The 23,923-nt window shown below is 37.1% G+C and overlaps 1 protein-coding gene and 1 long non-coding RNA gene across 2 annotated transcripts in view; one reads left to right on the top strand and one right to left on the bottom strand.

The window, feature by feature from the left end:
• Positions 1 to 23,923, bottom strand: part of gpat2 (glycerol-3-phosphate acyltransferase 2, mitochondrial) — a 153,590-nt gene that overhangs the window by 6,896 nt on the left and 122,771 nt on the right. The window contains exons 12-19 of the mRNA XM_032578128.1: positions 22,397 to 22,479; positions 16,622 to 16,752; positions 16,472 to 16,542; positions 16,073 to 16,233; positions 15,199 to 15,302; positions 9,607 to 9,791; positions 9,025 to 9,102; positions 5,554 to 5,676 (exon numbers count right to left, since the gene is read on the bottom strand). Coding sequence (XP_032434019.1) covers positions 5,554 to 5,676; positions 9,025 to 9,102; positions 9,607 to 9,791; positions 15,199 to 15,302; positions 16,073 to 16,233; positions 16,472 to 16,542; positions 16,622 to 16,752; positions 22,397 to 22,479 — 936 coding nt within the window. The remainder of the gene's footprint in view (positions 1 to 5,553; positions 5,677 to 9,024; positions 9,103 to 9,606; positions 9,792 to 15,198; positions 15,303 to 16,072; positions 16,234 to 16,471; positions 16,543 to 16,621; positions 16,753 to 22,396; positions 22,480 to 23,923) is intronic.
• On the top strand, positions 1,065 to 14,453 carry LOC116729514 (uncharacterized). Its single transcript, XR_004341169.1, has 3 exons — positions 1,065 to 1,075; positions 13,236 to 13,241; positions 14,299 to 14,453. It is a non-coding gene; the product is annotated as an uncharacterized LOC116729514 (long non-coding RNA).

The raw sequence follows: 23,923 nt of genomic DNA, 5'->3' as shown, positions 1-23,923 counted from the left end.
CTGGGTCAGTTAGGCTGCTGACCCCGCGACCCGACTCTGGATTAAGTGAAAGATAATGGATGGATATTTTTGAATACCTTAAGATTATATAAATTACAATTCATCTGCATTTTTCTCACCACTAGAACTTTTTTAATTGTGAAAATTCTCCATTAGCTTCTTGAGATCAGAAACTTCGGATTTATATCCGTTTTGGGCAAAAAGGACAATGAAAATCAATCAAATCAAATCAATAAGTCAGAGTTCTTGGTCAACATTATAGTTGTTTAATTTAGTTTCCCACCAAAATCTGAAATACTCCAACCAAAGCTCAAATTTCTCCAGGTTAAATGTTACTTCCTTGTGTTTTTTGGCCCCAGTAACTTGTTTCTCCTTTGTGTTGCAGCAGTTTGAACATGCAGGGCTGGTTCACAGGGTTTCTCTGAACACTTGACGTTAAGATGCGTCTGCTATTTGAACTCAGGGAAGCATTGATGTGGGCTAATCTGCAGCAGAGGGAACACTTGGTCTGCCTCTCCTGGGGCAGCTTGAGAGGCAGTTTCATCATCATGTTTGATGGTTTGTGTGACTCCAGTTGAAAAAAAAAGAAAAACTTTCCTGAAATTTACCAGACTCACTGACTTTCATGTTGTGAAATGACAAAGACCTGTCATTTATGTGAACAAAAACTATTGCTGATGGACTTGTTGAACTTTAATTCTCAGAGAAGACCCCCTGAAGGTTATTAAGAGATTCACAATAAAGTCTGCAACTACTGAACTGCAAAAACACAAAATATCACCAAGTATTTTTGTCTAGTGTAGTGTTTGTTTTTAGTGTAAATATCTTAGTACACTTAAAGTAAGACAACGCTAACAAGTAACTCTTTAGCAAGACATGGCAGTTTGTTTAAAGTAAATATTTCCTTAATATTGATAAAAATGTATTAGTTCCAACAAGACATTTTCCTATATTATTCATCAATGAGAGTTGAGGAAGGAAGCTGATAAAAAGAAAGAACTAATAGAAATGTCTTTTTGTCAGGTACTGACATCAACTTCTGTAGTGAAGTCTGGATGTTTAGTCAGAACCAGGAGTGGTTGGATTCTGCAGTGGTGCGTTCAGATTTTTCATAGTTATAAAGTTCAGCCATTTTTAACGTCCAGATTTACCGCATTTGGCTTTTATTATGACACATGTCTCACATTGATGTCATAAAAGTTGGTTAAAATGCGAGATGAGGCTGCAGATGTTTTGAAAATAATTGGATATGTATCCAAATTAGAACCACAGATGGTTCCTGACCCAAATCACCCTCTTCATCGCCACTACAGGTTGTCGCCTTCTGCTTGTAGATACAAAAAGATATAAACGTTCATTTATCCTCATTGGTAATTTCAGATAAGCCCAAACAAACTGTGGTGGTACTTTATTGTACTGTATACTATTTTGTATCAGTGACGTCAAGGGAGGCAGACACCTGTAGTCCTGATAAGTAGAAATTAAATACAAAGATCATCAATCTGAACACTTAACTTTTCTGTACATAATTTTTCTTATTGGTAATTTCAAGATTTTTATGGTCAAAGTTGCCTTTTGAAATACATGAAAGGGAATCGGGGCGAGGCAGTGCAATGCTGCGTCTCACCTCTGGGGGCGCTGCGTCTCACAAGTGAATGAAACAGGCATTTGGCGCATGTCCATTGCTGTCTGTCTTTACATTGCCAATGTACTTGTTTAATTACACATTTTCTACATGTTAATGAATGTGTGTGACAGATTTAGTTTTTCTGATTGGCCATAAATGTGCAGCAAAAATGCGTCAGGTGAGGCGGAAAGTACCGTGCCTCACTGATAGAGGGCAGTGCTGAGCCCCAGAGGCACGACGAGCAACAAATTCTCTTCTTCTACAAATTGAAAAAACTGAAAACAGTCAGGGGGAAAAATACAGACGAAACCGAACCGCTCAAGGCCAATCTCTCTTTAATTTAACTTTTTGACATTTTTTTATATGATTTCTTTCAGTCATTTCCCTGAATTAAATGTAATTTCACTGATTATATTATTTTAATATCTTTGTATGCATAGATTAAAGGGGTTGTTACAAATTTTAGGTGTAAATGTCGTGTCAATAACCCTATTAGAGCTGTGTTAATGAGGAAGAAAGCTAATGTTTTCAATACTTAATAGATTAGTAGATTAAAGTGACAGTTATTCTGAGGCAAAACAGCTCTTAAAGAATCTAAACAAAATAGACGTTGCAATAAAAAATATCAGATTGGTTCAGCTGAAAAAGGAGTGAGAATGTATTTAATAAACTGGGAATGTTGCCTTCAGCCGTGCAAACAAGGGCAGACAGGCAGCGATGACGTTTAAAACAGCTGAATACTTAGTCCAAATAAAAGCAACATACAAAACCGAAAAACAGCAACAACTACAACCACCATCGGTCAATTACAGGTCATTACGAGGATGAATCAGTTTAACGGTTGAAAATTAGCATAAAACAGCAGCACAGAAATGCATAATGAATCATTTATCCAGCAGTGTGTTATTCCATTATATTTTCTCGCTGCTAAATGCTCAATACTGATCAATATATTCTGAACTTGAAAAAATATTTTCTCTTTAACAAAGCCCCTTGGCTTGCAGGACCGAGACACGACATAAATAAATAATCTAAAAAACACCAATAAAACTAGAACTGCAAGCAGTTATAATAGGTTCCACGCCCGACCCTGCAGATCCCCCCGTCACCACACGTTTACTGTCGGCCTCGATATAAAAAAAGCTTAAGTGCCTTTGGAAGACAAACATGTTGGCAGAAAAATAAATCTTTTAGAAATCTGGGAGTAAAACTCTCATAACAGCAGATTTTATTCAGCAAATCCAGTTGAGTTACAGCCCAGCTGCTGAGAATGACCACCTGAAGTGAATTTATGCAGCCAAACCGAGTCCGGGCTGAGGAAGAGGAGTAGGAAGAGGAGGAGGAGGAACAGGAGGGAATGTTTTCTGTTGCTTGTTAGGGAGGCGTTTTGTTGCAGTCATTCAGGTCTGAGGAGGAGAGAAAACACTGGATGGATGGAGTTAAAACATGGTGTTTGAAAAGAGAACTGCTGCTTGTTCAGAGGACAAAGATGAAGTCAGTCGTGTAGAGGGTGTGGGTGGTTCTGGTTTTACTGAACAACTGCAGTGAACCACTGACTCGCTTGTGGCAGTACAAAACCCAAAGGTTGATTTTTAAATTCTTTTTCAATCGCTGAAAACAATGTTCATCCTACATACATACTAGGAAGTAATACCTGTTATCGATTGCAGTTTTCTGGCTGATTGTTGATTACCGATATTTAAAAAGCTTCACCTGCCAATTCCAATTTTGGCGAAGTTTCTGCCGAGATTGTTATACAACAATGATTGATTTTTTAATATTTTTTATGATTAAAGACATATTCTGGATGTCCCATCTGTTGGAAGGCATTTTAATGTTCATGTTCCTATCAGAGTTTTCAGTTTGCTGATAAATGTGTTGAAGACCATAAATCCGACTAAAGGTAAGATTTATTTTAACTGAAGCAGATGAGTTGTGATTGCTCACAGTTATGAAAACGGGTCGTCCATCAGGTCAGCTGCTTGTTCTCCAATTCTCTGGTAAAAGTCTCCTTAAAGGTGATCTTAATTACCAGCCACTGCCTGGGACGGCACCAAGACTCATGGTGGGTCTTGTTTTGTCCGCAGCAGAGAGAAAAATTCAACTTCAGAGTAAAAACTTCTGTTTGACTCAAGTTTAGATTTAGACAAACACTGAATGTAGCTATAAGAGGCACAAAATGTTTCTGAAATGAAAAATGTGACACTCTGAGGGGCGACAGGAACACGGTTGTGTGTGAGAATAGGTGAGTGGGAGGAAAATTGTAAAGCGCTTTGGATAAAAGCCCAATGTAACTGCGGTCCATTTATTGGCCCGTATTCCAGAATGGTCCGATATGAACAAAAAAATCCTGGAGCCAACATGTCCCCATCACTGGTTATCTTTTAGAGAGGCTGCAGTATGCAGCGAGTCGGTGACCTGCGTTTTTCATTTGTAGGTTAAGTTCATTACTCAACTCACAGTTTTACCCATTTGTTGTAGAAATACAAGCAGCAAGCTGAAAAAAGAAGTAAACATCCAGACCCCGGCATTTTACTCTTCATATGATGTTTATTAGGTTTAATGAAGTAATCAGTGTGAATATATATTTCTATCTTTTAATTGACTAAATGAAAGCAATGGAATTCAATATTTCAGTCTATTAATTGCTTGTCTTTAAATGTAGAACTTTATTTTAAAAATGCCGCTGCAACTAGAGAAGAAAATGCCAGAGTAAAAGAATATTTATAAGTACATAAGACATATAATATCAGAGTAATTTTTATATTGCTGCATCTCTAATAGTTTCTCTTCTGTAGCCTAGAAAATTAACCAACAATAATAACAGCTCTGCTTTTTAAGTCAACTTGGACAAAAATGAGACAAAAATATCAAAATATATTAATCTGATACTGATTCATACTAATGAGTACCATGAATATAAGCTGCACTCACTAACTTTAAAAAGAAAAACAATGCACATATACAAGCCAAACTTGAATAAAATCCATACTGGAAAAATACAAAAGCTGCAGGAAGAGGTTGCACTAGATTTTTTTTAATGTCCATCAATTTGACTGAGATGATAAAAAAACCCATCATAATGTATATTTACCTGACCTTTTTAAAAAAAAAACATATGACACACAAAGCAGGAGCTTCTTAAAGAGACAGACGCCCAATTTCAAGGCGTCGAATTGTGAAGTCAAATGTTTTTTAAGTCATGTTTGATATACAAAGCATTTTTATAACTGAAGGTAATATAGTTACTTCATTATGCTATAAAATGGAACTAAATGTCTTGATGCCATCTACAAACCTCCTGATTAAATGTATTTTCAATCAAGTTTTCACATTATAGAGATTATTTCTAAATAACTTGTATGCCGCAACATAATAATGTAATTCATACTGTAATAGATAATTTTTTGTCAAATTAAAGTTTATTTTAATGGTAATGTTGCACAGAAACAACTTATTAAAATGAGAGATTAAATGATAAAAAAAAAAAACCAAAGCTTAGATGAGTGACGATCCCTAAATGTGTCCATCTTTAAGTTAATCATGTCTTCTTTCATGATTCTTAAACAACCCAAAGTCACTTTGAAATATTTAAACTCCTGCTGTTTGGTCCCTCTGGAAGAACCTCGGCTGATTAGAGTTGGCTTGAAATATCGAATGCAACAGGAAGTACGTCTAAACACCACACTCTGCTAATTCACATTCAAGATATGTGAGATGTGATGTGTAGAAGCTTTTTGTAATGGAGATTTAGATACTTCAAAGTTCTTTTCATGTCACCATTCTGTGTTTCTGCATGCGTAAGTTTACTGCGGTCTCCCAGTGAGTGCTCTGGATGAGCAGAAAACCTTTGTCCCATTTTCAAACCTCATGCTACTCTGAATCATATGACAAATCCAAAGGCGACCCATGAAGCTTTTCTTTACCTTGTATGAGCGCAAGTCCTGGTCCTCGCAGTCAGAGTCGCTGTGATATGGGTCGTCAGTGGCGGTCCAGTTCAGAGTGCCTTCCCTCTTCCAGAAATCACAGATGTGAACGTCTCGGGGAATCTGCATGAGACAAACCGAAGAGCAAACAGTAACACTTTAGTTGAAGGAGTGTGCATAAGACTGACATGACACTGTTATAAACATGACATGTTTTGACATATTTATGACACATTAATGACACTCTTAATGCAAAGTGGACACTTTTAAAGAACTTTCAGTGAAACTTTACATTAAATATTTGGCAATATTTACCAAATGATGCAAAACTGGCACTTTTAATAGACTTTTAATGCAACTTTTAGTGCAACTTTGCATTAAAAGTGTGATTATGGCACTTTCTGAAAACAGTCGTAAACATTCATAAAGACTCCTCTATGGTCATAACAGGTGTTGTGTCATGTTTATGACATTCTTATGCCCATCCTTTCAAATAAAGTGTCACCAGTGAGGATATTAACTAGTAGGTAACAAGCCGAGTTCATCACTGGATTGCAGCTCTAATAATAACTTATTTCAAGAAAAGTGTTCTGTGTGCCTTGGACTTGTTATAAATTTTCTAACAAGGGAGTGAAACACAAAAGTTGTGCAGTACATGGCTTGATTTTTAATACTTTTTATGAAAAGAGTTAATTAACACTGTTGGGTGTCCGAATACGTGTGACCTTTAAAAATAAAGATATGCAAAATAAAGAAATTAACAAAAGTCTTTTAATAGACACACTGCACTGTGCAAAAGGTTTTGCATTTTTATACTACTTTGGTAGTTTTTGCTTTTAGGGAAAGCATCTAGATTTCACAGAGATCCTACGCATTCTGAATGTAAAAATTCATCTTCAGATTCTGCAGATTAAGACATTTCTCACATGACACTGGAGGATCATAAAGCTGCGCTGGTCTGTGTGCAGCTGCAGGCTACGCAGCTGCTGCCTTGTGTCACTATTTCACACTTATTCAACGATCCCATCTTACCCTTCATCACTGCTCTGAGTTCTAACGTCTTCAGGGATGGACAAAGGAATAAAACTTACAAGCAACTCAAAGTCAAGACAAAAAACAGGAAATAAATGGAGAGAATGCTCGAGTAGAATGATGTGGAATATGTTTCATGAGGGGTGAAAACAGAGAGAAATATCCGATAGATGGATGTCTGTACGGAGTAAATGAACTGAACATCTCCTTCCTTTTTCTGTCACACCGTTGCTGTCTCATCTTCCACCTCAGTCATACAATGCAGATAAAAAATACTAATTCCCTTTAGATGCTTTAATCTTTTTGTTAATTTTACAAATCAACCATGATCGTAAAAAATTGCTTTTGTCACTTTAGGAGTGCCAAAAAAAAAACCTTTAAGTGAAAACTAATTTATAACAAATATGAAATATAAAACACAGGATTGAAACAAACCCACTGTCATCTGACTGATAAAGCAGGAAGCACTGTGAGAGTCATGTTCTCTGAATTCTCCAATGATTTTAATTATTGCATAAATCACCAAATTCAACTTTGTAAGCTTGAAATGTAAAAGTTAATGTTTTTGAAAAATATTTCATTTTTGCAGGTTTGATTCAAATGTTAACCGTAGCTGGTTGGTAAAATGATAATTCTTCATTGCAGTAAGTAAGCTACATACAACCTTGGTTTTATCTAAACATCCATTACAGTTTTTTTAAAGCGAAATTTGCTTTAAACTCTCCTCACCAGTTAAACTCTCCTCACCAGTTAAACTCTCCTCATTCGTCTTTTTACTCACGTTTGCGACTCTGCGTTGCTGAACGCAGTTCAAGGCTGTGTAATGCACTGCTGTGAACCTGGAGGCTTTTAGGTCAAAATACATACTGCAGTTAGTCTGCATTATGCAATGTGTTAAACTTTTTAGATTCACGTTAATAACCGTAATGTTGACACAATTCATGTTGATTTAAATTCCAGGAGACGCAGGTGGAGTCCTCAACCATCGTCTGGATCGCTATGGACTATAAGACGCACTTAAAATCCTTTAATTTGATCAAAAAACAACTTTATGGGATGTGCTGTTGTGGCGTAGGGGTTAAGCACAACCCACATAAGGAGGCCTTAGTCCTCGTCGCGGCTGTCGCAGGTTCGATTCCCGGCCTGGCGACCTTTGCCGCATGTCTTCCCCCTTCTCTCATTACCCACTTTCCTGTCAATTAACTATCAAATAAAGGCCACTAGAGCCAATAAAACCTTTAAAAAAAACAACAACCTTATAATCCGGAGAGCCTTATATGTTGTTCTGGAGTAAAACAGAGCTCTGTGGTTAATTAATCTGGATCAATTGTGGTATTTTGTGTGGTACACGGCTCTCTGTCAAAACGTTCCAGTTACATTACGGCTACCGTAGTCAGGAGCGTCAGAGTAAGACGTACTGTGTTTTGACTGGCTGTTTTGTTTCGCCTCTCTTAAAGCACCTTTAAATATGAAAAAAGATAAAAAATAGACCATTCATTAAACAGTGAGGAAATACAGTAACTTCCTGACCAACAGAACACAGTACAAGACACTGAAGGTCTGTTTCTGATCAGAGTGTCTGGAGCTGTAGATCACCGCAGGAGGCTTTACAAACCAAAGTCCTGTGACCTGCAGAAACACTCAGATGACCAGATAGATGGACAGGATACTGAGTACTGAGGACACATTCTGTGTCATCTTCAGTGAAACAGAACAAAAGCAAGTTTCATGGGAAACACGGATACGTTTGCATAAATGAAGACATGAAGGAGAACAAATACCCCAGTGTTCAGTGAGACAACAGACCAGGCAGGAGATCCAACAGCAAAGCTGCCAACAAGGAGAGACTGAGCAGACTGTACTGTACTGTTTCTGCTGCAAGACGGAGATAATCTTCTGTCGGTTGTTTCAGGAAAACAAATCTGATCTTTTCTATGGCAGTAGCAGGATCAGACGCAGTGACAACAAAACCAAATGATCTGATAAAGGAGGTTGGATCTGACCTGGAGTTGATTGTGCAAAGAAAGTTATTTCAGAAAATATTCATTTTCTTTGAAACAGCATCTCTGTAACAGAGTCTCAAGTCAGAGACTTTCTGGTGTGCTGCAGCACAGCCTGCTACAGGAGATCCTTCTACTGACAGTAGTGATGATTTGAAAATACGTCATGAAAAAGAGCTACTTTCAATGTTCAATCAGATTAAAAGGCGAGAAAGAACCCAACTGTAACCTTTCTAATTTTTTTTCATAAAATAAAATAATTTTGCTAATCCTAACTTAACCTAAAAATGTTTTTATTTAATACTGGACAGAAAACACAAATATTCAAAGAAAATATCAGGTTTCAATTTGATTTACAGAGATATTCTCAACGAAATGACTGTTTTAAATGATTTAGACTTAAAGGAAATAACTTTCAAAACTCTTTAGCGGTTCTTACTTCCTCCATGATCAGGATGCCACAGCGGACCAGACTGTCAACAGCATCCAGAGCAAAACTCTGAGCCGACTGACAAGGCTGCAGAGAGCAAGAGAGAGAAAATGGCTTAGCTTGGTGGTGAAGCAGTCAAAAGCAAAAACAACTTCAGACTATCATCGTTCTAAGAAATACAGCCGGAGACAGCTGACAGAAGGCATAAGGTTTGGAGTAGAGATGTAGCGAAGATCACACAGGGAGAACGAAAGGCAGCTGGAAGGAGGCTGAGAGCTGGGGGAGATATTTCTTGGTGAGAAATGGAGTGAGAAACAAAGCTACAAGCAAAGGAGACAAGAAAGAGCAGCTGCTGAAATGAAAGGTGGGCTCACAGAAAGGAAAAATATTAGTGGCTCAGATTCGGAGCCCTTGAAGTCAGCCTGATGAAGCGTGCGCATTCAGAGAAATACACACACCCACACAATCCAAAACCTCTCTCTGGCTGAGATAGAGGCAGCAGAGCAGGATGAATGGCTGTTCAGCTCCATTAAACATCCATTGAATGAGACACACTGGGTGTGGATTTGTGTGATATGAATACAAACTCACTGGCATGATGCCCGGAGGCAGGAGATGGCAAAGCTGCAAGGCTTTCTCCGTCAGCTCCGACTGACCGAGCACCACATCAAACTCCATGTCACCTTTGACCTCCTCTCCCTCCACGCCGTCACTCCTCACTCGGCTGCTGACGCCGCTGAAGACCACCTCGCACAGCATGGCCGACACCGCGCACGCTAGGACCGAAAACATCCGAGTGATTGCCGAGACACATAGAGGAAAACAAGAATTTGGCAGCAGAACACATGAAGATGTTAGAGTTTGGCTGAAATATTTGGGATGGATGGATTTATATAATCTATTTAAAGGTGACATATTATGCTCCCTTGAACAGGTTAGGGTAGGTTTATGCTATACAAAATACATTTATTAAACCTTTTTACACAAAATAATTCTCAGTGAGATTTTCTGGTCAGTTCTGTCTATTTTGAGCCGTTTTAAATCCAAATAAGCTGCTGCTGGCCCCCAACTTAACATTTACACTCAACATAATTTTATATAAAATCAAGAATATTATGGGCAACTGTGGTCATCCTCTTAAGAGTCATAGTCTTCAGTCAGAAACTTCTTCAAATATGCTGTAATACAGACTGCTACAGGAAATCCTTCTACATCTACAACTCTTTGAAGAATCTTGAATGAATGCAAGTTACAACATTTAGCTCCTCTTTGGGATCAATAAAGTATTTCTGAATTAAATGTAATTGAAAATGGCTGAAAACAGATTCACAATTAGAAAATAGTACATCTTTGAAAAGCATTAGCAGAGCCTCCTGCACAACCAAGTAGCAAGTTGTCTGGATGGTAAGTAAACAACAAAACACTTGGCTTTTCCAGCAACCATTGTACAATAAATACAGCGGTAAAACCAGCTGACCAAACATGCTAGAGTGCCGCTTAGGTTGCTAGGTGACACGGAGAGCTTCGCCGAAGTTGCTAGATGAGAGGCAGTGCCTGTTGACTCGTGATGTTGCATTCAGAAGGTTTTTGAAATGGCAAATTTTTCAGACACCAAAAAACAGCTGGGTGTTTGTTTTGTAAGTGGTTAGGCAGTTTTTAAAACCCAAATCAAAGTGCAAAATGTGAATTTTGTATAATATGTCACCTTTAAGCTTCAGTCCTTTATATTATTTTTCTTTTGTGAGTTGCTAGAAGAAACCTCCACACACTGTTTTTGTTCCTGAACAAAAGCAGCCTTCACATTTCACAAAGTAAAATTTAAAAATATTCAATACCATTCCGCTTTTTAGGTTGAAAGACTTTTTATTACGTCTTGTTTTTTCATTCATGTCTTTTAAAATCCCTGCAATGTCATATCAATAAGCAGTCACTTTATTGTTGTCACTGGAAGTTGCCACCCATCTGTGAATGTTTTACACAAAACCACACTGACCAGCTGCTCCACTTCGCCCCCAGAATCATTCATGCAGGAATAATGAATCATATTACGAAACATTATTCTCCTGCAGTGCCAAACCAGAGCGACAGCAGGTATTTCTTCACCTCAGCGTTCCTGTCAGCATGAAAATAAGAAGTAGCCGACAGATAGCTTTGGGGCTAAACGATGACTTTATACTGGCTTGCTGCTGCTCGATGATTATCATGCATTACTGATGCATATTCTGCTGCGCGCCAAACTCTTCAGCCAGAGAGGAGCGCGCAGATTTAATAAAACATTGCCATGCATTATTTAAAAATCAGCAAGTAAACCTTCAGCTCTGGGGAGCTGAACAGCATGGCTTTACATGTCAACACAAGTATGCTCAGCAGTGATGACCATCTGACTTTTTTATGCGACCCACAGTGATGCCTGTGGTGAGCTGTTAAATATACAGGCGCTGCAGTGAGACTCCAGCTGTGGCTTCAATTATTTCTACAGTTGCTGAAAAGTGAGTTAGAGTCAGAGGGAAAAGTTTAGCAGCCTTCTTTCGGCCAGCTGACCTGCAAAAAGCAGCAACCGGTGGGGTTATCACTATACAACCAAAGAGAACCTGAAGAAAAGTGCTTTACATAAAATACCTGTAGTTTTAAAAACTGTTTCTAAACCAGTCAAGTATCTTGATATCAGTGGTCCTCCTTTCTTTTGTTTGTTTTACATGTCCATCCACTAGGGGGCACTGTGCTGCCAGAAGCGTCTGTTTTGGGGTTTATACTCTTCTTCATGTTATACGTCTTTTGGTGACAAGCATGGTGGAATAAAGTTGAGCAGATAAAACAAGGAGGAGTTATTTTTACTGATTAACAACTGGCTCATGCCAAACCTGGATGCATTCCAGAATATATTTAGGCAGAACTCAACCTGGATCTGTACAAAAAAAACAATATTCAAAATCCCCTGGAACACAAATATGTTGGAAAGTTTTAGATATTCAACTTTCCTGAGGTGTAAAAGTTGTTCCCACGACTTCAGCAACATTTTCTCTGATAAAATCTGTTAGATTATTTGTAAGAATGCTGGTCTGAAAGTTTTAAACTTAAATTCTGCAAAGTATGAAGCACATCAAACTTTTTTTAAGCACACAGTAACCAGATTCATTCTTAAAACTAAAACAGCAAAGGAGTTTATCTTTTTATCCCCTTTTATACCTTTGTTTTAAAGCATAAAACTGTTGTGGATATAAAAAACTAAGTATTCAAGTCTTTGCCAACTGGTTTTATTGGATAAATAATTGATAAGTAAATTAACAACAGTATAGTCTATAGATTATATTACATATAAAAGCTAAATAGTCTTGAAAAAACTAACTATAAAAAGCATTTTGCCTTAGCAACAATGAAACATGAACGAGGCAGTTAGGACTAATCTGAAGTAGTCTCTATAAAAAAATAAATGAGGAAAACGTATTCCTGTTGGACTGCAACCGGAAGAGGCTGTTTGCTTGCTGTAGTTTTGTATAGTGGCTGGGTCCTCTGCTGCAGCGTGATGCCTCTTTATGACTCTGCATAATTTTATCTATGAGCTCTGAAGATAATTACACGTCGCGCACTTCCTGAGCTCCGCACAAAGCAGTCAGAAAAACAGCAACTCGGAGAACCAAATTAAGAAAGGCTATTGAGTAAAATGGCGAGTGGAAAAAATATAAAACAGCACAAATCAGGTGGCTGGACGTAAACGACTGAATGTGTTTGTATTTATTGAAATTATTTTTTGGAAAATATATTTTATATGTTTAGAGTTGCTTTCGTACCATAATAAGTGAAACAGTCACCAACATTTAATGTGGAAAATGTAATGTTTTTTCAATTGCTGATTTTTTTGTGTTTTTATGATGTAAAGTACTTTGAACTGCCTTGTTGCTTAAATGTGCTAAACAAATAAACTCGATTTATTGATTGATATATGCCTACTTCTACATGTCATTATCCAGTTTTGTTTTAACTGTTGTATTCTGTAGTTTTCTGCTAATCTACCTCATTTGCTTTTGCCTCTCCTCTTTAAATTTCTCTCTTCATATTGTTAGAAAGTCGAGCAGATAGACCGGGTCTGGGACGGTTTGAACTTCCTTCCCTCTCTGCTCTTTGGTTCTTTCTCAACCCTTCTGGGATTTGGGCCGTAGTTCAGGAACTAATTTAGCTTTAAAGAAGCTAATCAGTTGCTGAAAGTTGAAAAGGAAATTGAGCCTGAGGTGATTATACTATGAAAGACATATTATTTACAAGTTTGGCTCTTTTTCTAGTGATAGTTTATGAAAAGAAGCAAAATGCTGAACTTTTAAATGTCATGTTTGTCGCTGTTCAGGTTCCTTGGAAACCGGGTCAAACTGATCCGATCTGCCTCATTTAAAGCTAAATCGTTCTCTGTCTGATCCCAACAACAAAATCTGAGAAGCACAATCTGGTCCAAATCAAAACTTTTAATGTATCTGAGTAAAAATACTCCTTCACTAGACTTAAACAGTTGGTAATAAATATTTAGTCCTTGCTCTGCTATATCAGCACGTACAAAAAGCCCAGCCGCCCCATGTGGCACCAAATCTCTCTGGTCTTGGCTCACTTTGTTCTGTTTCTCTGTACAATTCAGAATTTTCACCAATTCCTCATTTTCTGTCAGTGAATTTGCGCCCACTCTTCCTCCTGGAAAAGGACTGGGGCTTTTATTTTGGTCGATGGAAGGATTTTTTTATTTAACATTTTGCTGGAGATAAGAGTGAACTTCGATGATGCAGAGGAGAAAATAAAAAGCTTGTTGTGGAAGAGGACCTGCATGACCAACGTTTAAGAAGCTAATTGCCAAGCTGACCAGAGGCTGGGGATTAGAGCGGCTAGCGCTGACCTGCAGGAAATAGCTGCATCCCTTCCACCTGCTAACGTTTGTCCTCTAATAACGGAGGATAGATCAATAATTGATAATGGATCAATTATAGCTGCACCACGTGCACTTGGAAGAAAGAGATTCTTGATTTTTAGTTTTTGACTGTCTCCATAGCAACATCTCTGCGTCCCAATGGAATAAAGAATCATGTACAAGTAGGAAAGGAAAGTTTGTTTGTACAGCAAATTTCAGCAACAAGGGAAATCAAAATGATGAAAACACAAAAAAGTAAATTGCAATGGAAGGAAAAGAAAAGTTGAACTACTAACAAAAAATTATGTTTCAGTTAATTTGAATAAAAAGGCAACTCTAATCAAATGGGTTTTTAGCATCTGCATGACGCTTCTTTTTGTTTGGTTCTGGGGATGAAGAGAATGGAAGATTGATACAACAGCAGCAGATCTTTATTGAATTGTGGTTCTAAGCCACTCAGTGATTTATAAACTAACAACAGTATTTTAAAGTCTATTCTTTGAGCTAATGGGAGCCAGTGTAGGGTCTTTAGAATTGGGTTTATGTGCTCCATCTTCCTGGTTTTAGTGAGAACACAAGCAGCAGCGTTCTGGATCAGCTGCAACTGGAGGATTGATTTGTTAGGCAGACCTGTGAAGACACTGTTGCAGTAATCAATGTGACAAACATTGATTACTGCACAACAATACACAAACATTTTCCTAAGGGGACAATAAGGTATAATTTAACAATCTAGTGACATTGCTGGATGTTGGGCTGGCAGCTGCCATCATTCAATCCATTGAACAGCCTACATAATGCATATCATTCTGATGCTGAAGTGGATTTGACCAGTAAAAAGTGAATTTGTAGTGCTGGGAACCAGTTAGTAAATAAAGTTGCTGGTTATCATTGAAATTTTCGATTTAAGCAAAGCTGGTGGACAGAAACTGATGATTAAATACTCTCACTTATTTATTATGCTACTCTTCCTCTTTCTTTGGCATGTGGGTTACTTTTAATTTGCCTTTTATCTTTTATAAAAACCAAAGAATTTTTCAACAGAATAATAAAAAGTTTAGGAGGAACTTTGTTAAAGATGGAACATTATTTCAGACCAATTTACATATTTTCATATATCAGGAAGAAATTAAACTTCTTTATTAGTCTTTCAATTTCTAGATAGTGGAGGAATATTAATTGAGATCTGATGAGCCAAGAGGTCAGAACTGCCAATGCCTAACACAAAAAAATAAGACACACCAACTCAAAGTGACATTTCAGCTTAAGGGTCACAGGAAATGACAAAACTCACTCACCTCCCACAGCTTCCAGTATGAAGGTGTGAGTCACCTTCTGGGCCAGAGCAGAGAGGTGAAGAACAGAAGCAGCGGACGGACGAGGGACAATGAGAGGGTCTTTCCTAAAAGAGAGTTTTTACTCAAAATAGAATTTTTATTGCTTAAAAAGGGTTTTCACTTTTACATTGAAGAGTTATACTTTAATTTTTTGTGAAAAGAGCCAAATTTTGTTAATCATACTCAATTTGTACAAGCAGTAAAAAGGGTGCAATACCCAAGAGCAGGGGTGTCAAACTTGTTTTTGTTCTGGGCCAAATCAAAAATCTGAATGTTCTTAAAGGGCCGGCTGCACCAGACAATATTGATCAGACCTATTAAACTACTGAAATATTAATAAATAGTTGTTTCAATTTTCAATAAGTATTTATTAAAATTAAATAACATTGAACATCTTTTCACACTGCCCAGTCCCTCCTAGGAGTTTGTGATTGTTTTTGTGGGGGTTTTTCGCAATCAAAATCACAGATGTTGTGGTGCTAAATTCAAAATATTTGTAAAGAATTGTTAGGATATTTGCACTAATGTAACTTTTTATTAATCACCTTATCAGTTACTTGACATCAAGTAAGACTAAGGCAGCAGTCACTTAAACCCAATGTTTTTGGTCAATTTTGAGAAAGATGTGGAATCTGTTGATTTTGTGTGAATTTTGCAGATTTGTGAAAAACTTGAGGGCCTTCCTGATATAATTTGGAATCTAGTTGGCTATTTAAAAAGCTACGGCGGGCCTGATTTGGCCCCCGGGGCTCGAGTTTGACACGTGCCCAAGAGGGTGAATGTATGTACTTTCAGTGCTTGTTCTGATTCTGTAGCAGAAACACAACAGAACTACCCTGTCGGCAACGCAGCAATGATGAGGTGAGGTGCAAGCAGGGAGAGAGAGTAGTGGACGATTTCTGGAAGAGTTCCCCCAAAGCCAACGTCTCTGTTCCTGAACAAGAGCTCCTCGAGGAGCCAGGCGACGTCACAACACAGGACAGATGTACTCACGCCCTGCGGAGCAGCGGAAGAAGGAGATGTTTAATTCCAGAATCAGACATGAGCATTAACCATCTGGAGATATGAGTCTGGGATTGCTGGGTATGACTCAGAAAAATCACTGTCACACTCTACTACACTGAAAACCAATTTTGTTTAAGAGTCTCTAGGAGTATTGATGGATATTGAGTAGCAGCGGCAGACTTTAATGCAGAGAGCAGCGAACAGAGCAACACAGGAAGGATGTGTGTACCTTGCTGTGTTTGTAGAGTAGCAGACTGGACATGAGACTGGTGGACATCACAGCTGTGCAGGAAGCGACCGCTACATAAAAACACAAACACTGTCCTGAGATAAAGATTTAATTAAGGCTCAGTGGGATTTTAAATAATTCTGGATTTACAGAAGATGAGGTGGAGGACGATGGCAACGCTGAGGTCTCTATCTGAATGGCTCTTCTCTTCGAGTTCAGGAGCAGAATGCAACGCAGGCAGAAGCCACGACATCCGTCTCTTCCCAAACACACTGTCAGCTCTAAAATGAAAAAGTAAGAGGCATTTAACTGAACGTTAACTCAATTCTTCCCTACTAAACTTTAAATTACACTTCTTTTCTCCTGATAGCCAATTACAACAATCAAGTGGTTTTAGATAGCTTGATTATTTGTTGCACACTCACACGGCTCCAGGGTTTATTCAGGGTAAATTCAGCTCCACTCTGTATGATAGGAATCAAGGTAACAACAATGCAAGCCACTGCAATTTTATCCCATTATCATTAATCACACGAATCCGATCAAAGCTCGTTTCTCTTTGAATTCACTCTAATTGTAAAAATGCAGAAGGGCAGCTTTTAAACAAGTTAGCCTCTGGAAATGTTGTTTGCACTCAATAGTAAACGACTGATTTATCTGCAAAATACAACAATGGGCACCGATTGGATTTAAAGTTGCATGGTGTCTTCAAACAAAATGAATTTCCTGACTAAATAAAGACAAAGCAAGTTTGATGACTTAAAGCATTATATCAATATTATATCAATAGGGATAATATATTTAACACATAACAAATATATTTGTTTTATATATTTGTTATATAAATAGATTATGACGGAAAACATTTTTGTTTACAATGACTTTAGACATTTTTCCTGATTGAAGCTTGAAACTGAAGACTAGATTTGAACTGGAGAGAAATGTTTATGATATCTATTTTTTTATATCTATTTTTTATTAAAGACTTTTAAATTTAGCTTAGTAATTTCATTTTGTCTTGTATATAAAAGGTGAAATAAACTTGCTTTGCCTTCTTTGGTTATCTTGACGGGTTCACTCCATCTTGAAAGTTAATAAAACTATTCTGGATTAGGATTGCTTTTTATTTTTCATATTCATACTAAAAGGTGGTAAAATTTTTGGACTAAGGCCCAAAGGATTATGTATGAAATTATTTAAATTCAATAAAGACTTATTTCTTTTAAATTGATGAACATATTTCACATAACAAATGGAACAGAAAAAAGGAGTACCGATTTTGGGGGAAAATATTTATCTGATCTTATTTACATTTAATAAAAACATTTAAATTGGAGATTTTTCAGACCATTTTCAACAAGTAATGTAAATATCTCCATTTTATTTACAGTAATGAAAGCTTTACTAAAGGTAATAAGGTTTTTATATGTTTTAATTATTTATTTTATCGTTTGTTTTTAGTTATGAGCTCCAACCCTTTGAGGTTGGAAGGCCTCTTTGCCATCACCCTAATCTTTATCTACCTCCTGCTGGTCAGCACAAAAATTATTATTACAGTGGGTCAGAAGAAACATGTAGCTCAACTTTGAGCATTACTTTAAACCTAAATATGTCAGGAGCATGAATATTCTTTTTCTAAATAAATTTTTGAGCTGAACTAAAAACTACGACAATTTGTGTGTAGTTTATTTAAGTACACAACAGAGGCAATCTGCTTTATTTTTACACTTTGTGAATTTTACTTTGTAGAACAAGTTTTCAAACTAATCTAAAGTCATAAGTCTAAAGAAATTCTATACATCTTTAAGAAACTTTTCTATTCATAGCGTTTTATTATTATTTCACAATTAGCAGATGGTTTTAGATAATTTTAGACATAATACAATTCTCCTATGATGGGGAAACTATTACAGAATAGCAACAACAAAAAATGCCCTCAAAAATCTATAAGAAATCTTGAGAATCTAAATATGAACAAATTTGGCTCATTGGGTCTCTGCTAAATTTTAAATTAAAAGTGATTTTATTTCCAAACTCGTACATTATTTTCGTTTTTTCTCATAAGTTTGTTTTGATACAAGCAAATTAAATTCCTCTGAATCATTTCACCTCCACAAACCTCGAGCTCGATCCATTTGTCTGTGTTATATTTCAGAGAAACGTATGTCAATAGCAGCTTCTAACATAGAAAACTAAATTTAACTTGCCTGTATTATTGGCTGCTGTTCCACATCAACAAATTATGTAGTCAATCAACTAATAGATGGAAAAAATAATACGAGCAGCAATAATAAAAGTAAACAAAGCTGATGCAGCATCATTAACTGAAGTGAAATATGTGAATACTAACAAACTGCAGACAAAGTCTTGAGTTTTCACTTAAAAAATAAAGTCATGGCAGCATTATCAGAAGTTAGATGAAGTTAAAGATGTTAAGTTTGGATAATTTTACTCTGAGCTGAGAGGATGACAGTCATAGCCTGGAAATCTCAACGGTTTATTCAGCTGGGTTATTTAAAAAAAAGTGGTCTCAAAACAAAGTGACACGGTTGCACTTTTTTATTTTGGCTGGTAATAAACTCAGTTTGGAGCTGCAGCTTTTTTAATATTTCAGGAGTAAGAGTATTCTGTGGAGCAAGCAGATACAGATGTAATTCGCCGATGATTCCCAAGCCTTTTCTTTGCTCAAACCCACCTGAGTTTAGACTCCTGCACAAAGAAAGAAGCGTTCATTAATTTATTACAAAAAGCTTGATCTTTAACTCCAACCAGGGAGGAGATGTGAAAATGTTTTTGACATCTTCTTAGGGCCCATTCAGATGAAGGCGTTATGCATTAAGAATGCAGTGGGAAGGGAGTCAGAGTTTCCACAGTGTTTTGGATATGCACAAAACCTCTGAAGGGCAACATGTCAAGTTCCTGGGTAACAGCAGCACTGGCGTGGCTTAGTTTTTGAAAACCTTGAGAGGTTTGAGGTGATGAAATCAATATTCAATATGCAGTCTCTGAAAGAAATGTTTGGTGTGCTTTCAGTGCAGTTAAAGTGAAGAAAACAGAAATGTCATTTTCTTCAAAATAAACTCTATAAAAATTATTTTCTTACTAAAGAAAGGGAATTTATTGATGTGGCTCGATTGCTTTCAACAGAGTAATATAAAGACTCAAGGTTCTTAATCTAAAAAAAAGAAAGAAAGCAAGACACTGGAAATGAACAACAACCTGTAGACAACAGAAAATGTGATAATGTCTGGAAATACTAATATTTGCCTTACTTTATTCTCCTTTCTCATGTATATCCAAATCTGGAAATGCTGAAACAAATTTCTATACTTTTCCCAAACAGGCATCCTGTGTCTTTGTGTTTATTTTGGTTTATCCAGGTTAGAGTTCAGTGAATGGATGTTTTAATGATACCAAAATCTGCTTTTGCTCTTTGTTTTTTGTTTCAAAACAATTAACATTTAACGAAGGGAGTAATTAAGCTTCACATGGAACCAGATCTATACCTTCCAACTCCAGATTGAGGCCAAAGTAAAGTGTTTATTTGACCTACCTTTCATTGTCCTATCACACTGAGAAACCAAAATATTTTGTGACAGTAGATTTTAACCCACTTTAATCTTAACCTGCAACAAGCCTACACTGGGCCACCAGGTCACGTCTGCACAGTTAACAATCCTCGCCCCACTGTTGCCAACTCAACCACTTTCTTGCAATATTTAGCAACAGACAAAAAAATTTGTACAAGTCCAAAATCTGAACCGACAGGTCAGGTTTTTTAAATGTTGGTAATCACCGATTGGCCAGAAAACTGCGATCAGTTCACCTCTAGTCCATTCGCGTGGTGGCAGTATCATGCTTATAGATGTGAGATTTCTAACCCAGCGGACTCCAAAGTTGGGATTGAGATGGTCCTTGAAGTCACAAATCAATAAATGTTCTTCAGAATTTCAATAAAACAAAAGTTAGTAACTATAGCATGAATAATTTCAGCCCATTGTGTCTTGATTAATTATCTGGAGAAAACTCTTCAGTCAGAGGCTTCTTCAGATTTGCTGCAACACAAACTGCTACAAGAGATGTTTCCTACCAACAGCCATCACCACCTTCAATAACTCATTGAAGAATGTGAATTAATGAGCTACGACAACATTTAGCTTCCCTTTGGGACTAATAAAGTATTTCTGAATTTGAATGTGAATTCTCCTTAAGTGATGACCATCATTCATCTCCTTTAACACACTTTGGACTCGTATTGAAACACAATGAGGCAGAACTTCCATCTGGTTTTCAGATGTGGAGAGTTTTATTAAAGTATCAACGGTTCAGAACAGAACAGGTGTTAAAAGGACAACCAGAGGCGGTGCTTTGGTTTGCCAGATGCTGGTCTAGTTTTCTTATTAAAATAGCATCAGGTATGCTTGCTGATGTGTGTTGCAGTCTAAGACAGTCATGCTGCGATGCGATTGTGGTGTAAAGTCTTGTAGATGCAGAAAACAAAATGGAAAAACGTTTTTAGAGAACTAAGAGCTTGACGCATCATGACTGCTCTCACTGCAGAAGATTTTCCAAATTTTCCACAGCCAAGTCAAGTTCTAAGTAATCTAGCTGAACGAAGGAGGATGAAAGCCTGTTTGATTTTCTATCTAAAGCTCACTGTTTGACAGTAATTGTCTTGATGAAACGTGGTATTTGAGGCACTCAATGAATCATTTCAACCCTGATTTAGACATAGAAATGTGTGCTTTCAAACCACGAAGGGGTTTTTGCCTCATAACAAGCACCTTTACTGTTGTTAAAGGTGTAGCTGTGTGGCTATTCTTCACAATAAGCATCTTTTGAACAATGTTTGGACAACTACACTTGCTGTTACCGCGGTACAGCTGCAGGCTTCAAACACTGCAGAAATTAACACAAAATCTCTACAGTAGTGCTTTTGTTGTTTGGACATGTAGCTGTGAATTGCAATCAAACACAGCAGTGTAAACACCGACAAACGGTCTAGTGAATGCGAGTCCTTCAGAAATATAAGGTCAACTCGGAAAAGTAACTGCAGGTGCATCACTCAAACACTGAGGCGTGTTTGATAAAAACTTCCGGCCTCTTACCTGGAGAAGTGTGGGCGCAGCTTGACTGTTATTTATGCATCTTAGCTCTGCACGTGTGCGAGAGAGATACGCACAAGAGCATCAGCATGTGTGTGTGTCAAATCTGGACCCACCGACTGTAAAAGCTCTTGATCTCAACTGAGAATAAACAAACCGCTCAGAGTTATTGCACCTTTGTAAATAAATATTTCACACGTGAGGACTTTTAATTTTTAACAACCCACTCATCCATCTGTTTCCTGTGCAGCATTAACATGCAGGGGCAGAGAGACGCTTGGAGAGATGAAATCTAAGTAACCAAGAAATCATGCCGCAGCATCGTTTTTGGTGCAAACCTGAACTGGGAGCTAAAAGTACTCTCATGCTGGTAACAAATAAATATCTTCACCATTCTTTGGAACTTTTAGTTATCAGTTTTGATATTCCTACTGAAAACATGAAGTGGAGAGCCCCTCTCTGAGCAGAGTAAACACACGAGGGGAGAAGCTGCTTTGCTCGTTAGGCGCCAAGCAGAGATTGAGCGGGGATGTTATTTTCTTTCCGTTATCTTTTTCACTGGCAGACTGTAATGTTGATGGTAATTGGAGCGAGTCTAAGAGGATGAAGCTCTCATCAGGGCTTGCATCATGCCTGTGCCAGATTTAAGGTTTAGAGGGGAAGTTGTTCAAAGTTTAACAGAAAGGAACTTTTCTAATTTCACAGATGTTGGATAAAAATGACAAAAAACCCCAAAAGGGAATCCTATTGGAGGTGTTGTTACATTACAGTTTTCACACTCACTCGTGCACAGAGGAAGGAGCGCAGGCAGTTTGATTACCTGTTGTTGAGGACAACAGGCAGCAACAGGTCCTGTAGAGGGAGCCATTCATCTACTCTGCACCGCCCCGACTCACACATCTCCTACACATAGAAAAACTCATGATTAACGCACAGGAAAGCAGATGTTCTACACCATTTAACACACTTTTAGTCAGCAGAGCCAAGAGAAGCGCAGAAAGTTGGTACAATTTTTGGCAGAAGCTTTGTCTCAAAATGGTATCAATCTGTAAATAACTTGGCTATATTTGCCAAGTTATTAAAAAGAGATTCATAACATTTTAATCATTTTGGGGAAGAAAAAACATTTGTGGTTATTTCTACTGCACAAATTATACTAATATGTTTAATTTAACACAGCTCCATCCAAGTGAATCAAAATATATACGCTATGGGTCAAAAGAGCGTTTCATTACAAGAATAAAGCTTCAATAAATTTACAGTCTCAGCTCTCATTTTTAAAAGTAAATTTACTTAGCCAACTTTTAAAGGTCAGTATGATTTATGCAAGGCGCACCGTTTGTCATACAAATCAACCGTGACCTGTCTGTGAAAAAATATAAATGTTTATGAAAATGCAACCTATGCATACTGACATTTTAAACGGTTATTGTTTTAAAACCACTAAAATATTCCCCTTATGACCTTTCCACAGTTTAAAGTCCTTCTAAAGAGGAGGAACTCACTGTTTTCTAAAATAAAGTCATGAAGTCAGTAAAATTTTCCAAGTGTTTGGTAAAAAGAGTAACCCATCCCTAAATGTATCTGTGCACTGCCAGTCAGCCGGCTGAAAGAAGGGACCTACTTACACGATACATACAGCTCTGGAAAAAATTAAGAAACCACTTAAAATTATAGGTTTCTCTGATTTTACTTTCTATAGGTATATGCTTGAGTAAATGAACGTTGCTCTTTTATTTTATGAACTACTGGCAAAATGTCTCTGAAATTCCAAGCAAAAATTTAGTATTTATTTACAGAAAATGTGAAATGGTCAAAATAACAAAAAGGATTCAGTGCTTTCAGACCTCAAATAATGCACAGAAAACAAGTTTATATTAATTTAGAAACAACCATACTAATATTTAAACTCTGTAAGCAACGTGTAATCAATAATTGGTGGAATAACCAGGAGGTTTTCAATGGGGTTCAGTGCAGTGGGCTCTACATTTTTTTTTACAGAGCTGCACATTTGGCTGTTTGGAAATACTATCCTGAAAAACTGTAATGGTTTGGAAACTGAAGGTGCAAATTAAATGTTATGAAAAACATAACAGTTATGAAATGTTATGTTTTTGTTATGTTGCAGTTATTACCTATTTACACAATAGGTAATATTAGGTAACTATTACCTATTGTTCATAGTAACAATAATGATATATTGTTATAATATTATAGTAATAGGTAATATTTTAGTAGCACTTTGAATAATAGTAAAAATTCTGTTATAAATAGCAGTAAAGAAATTATTTTGTTGAGTCTGTTTTAAAACGGGGAGTATCTTTTTAAGGTAGAGGAACTGATGTTT

This window comes from Xiphophorus hellerii, chromosome 12 (assembly GCF_003331165.1).
Source record: "Xiphophorus hellerii strain 12219 chromosome 12, Xiphophorus_hellerii-4.1, whole genome shotgun sequence".
Taxonomy (NCBI): domain Eukaryota; kingdom Metazoa; phylum Chordata; class Actinopteri; order Cyprinodontiformes; family Poeciliidae; genus Xiphophorus; species Xiphophorus hellerii.
Note: the sequence above shows the minus strand (reverse complement) of the source record. Positions and strands in the feature narration are given on the sequence as shown.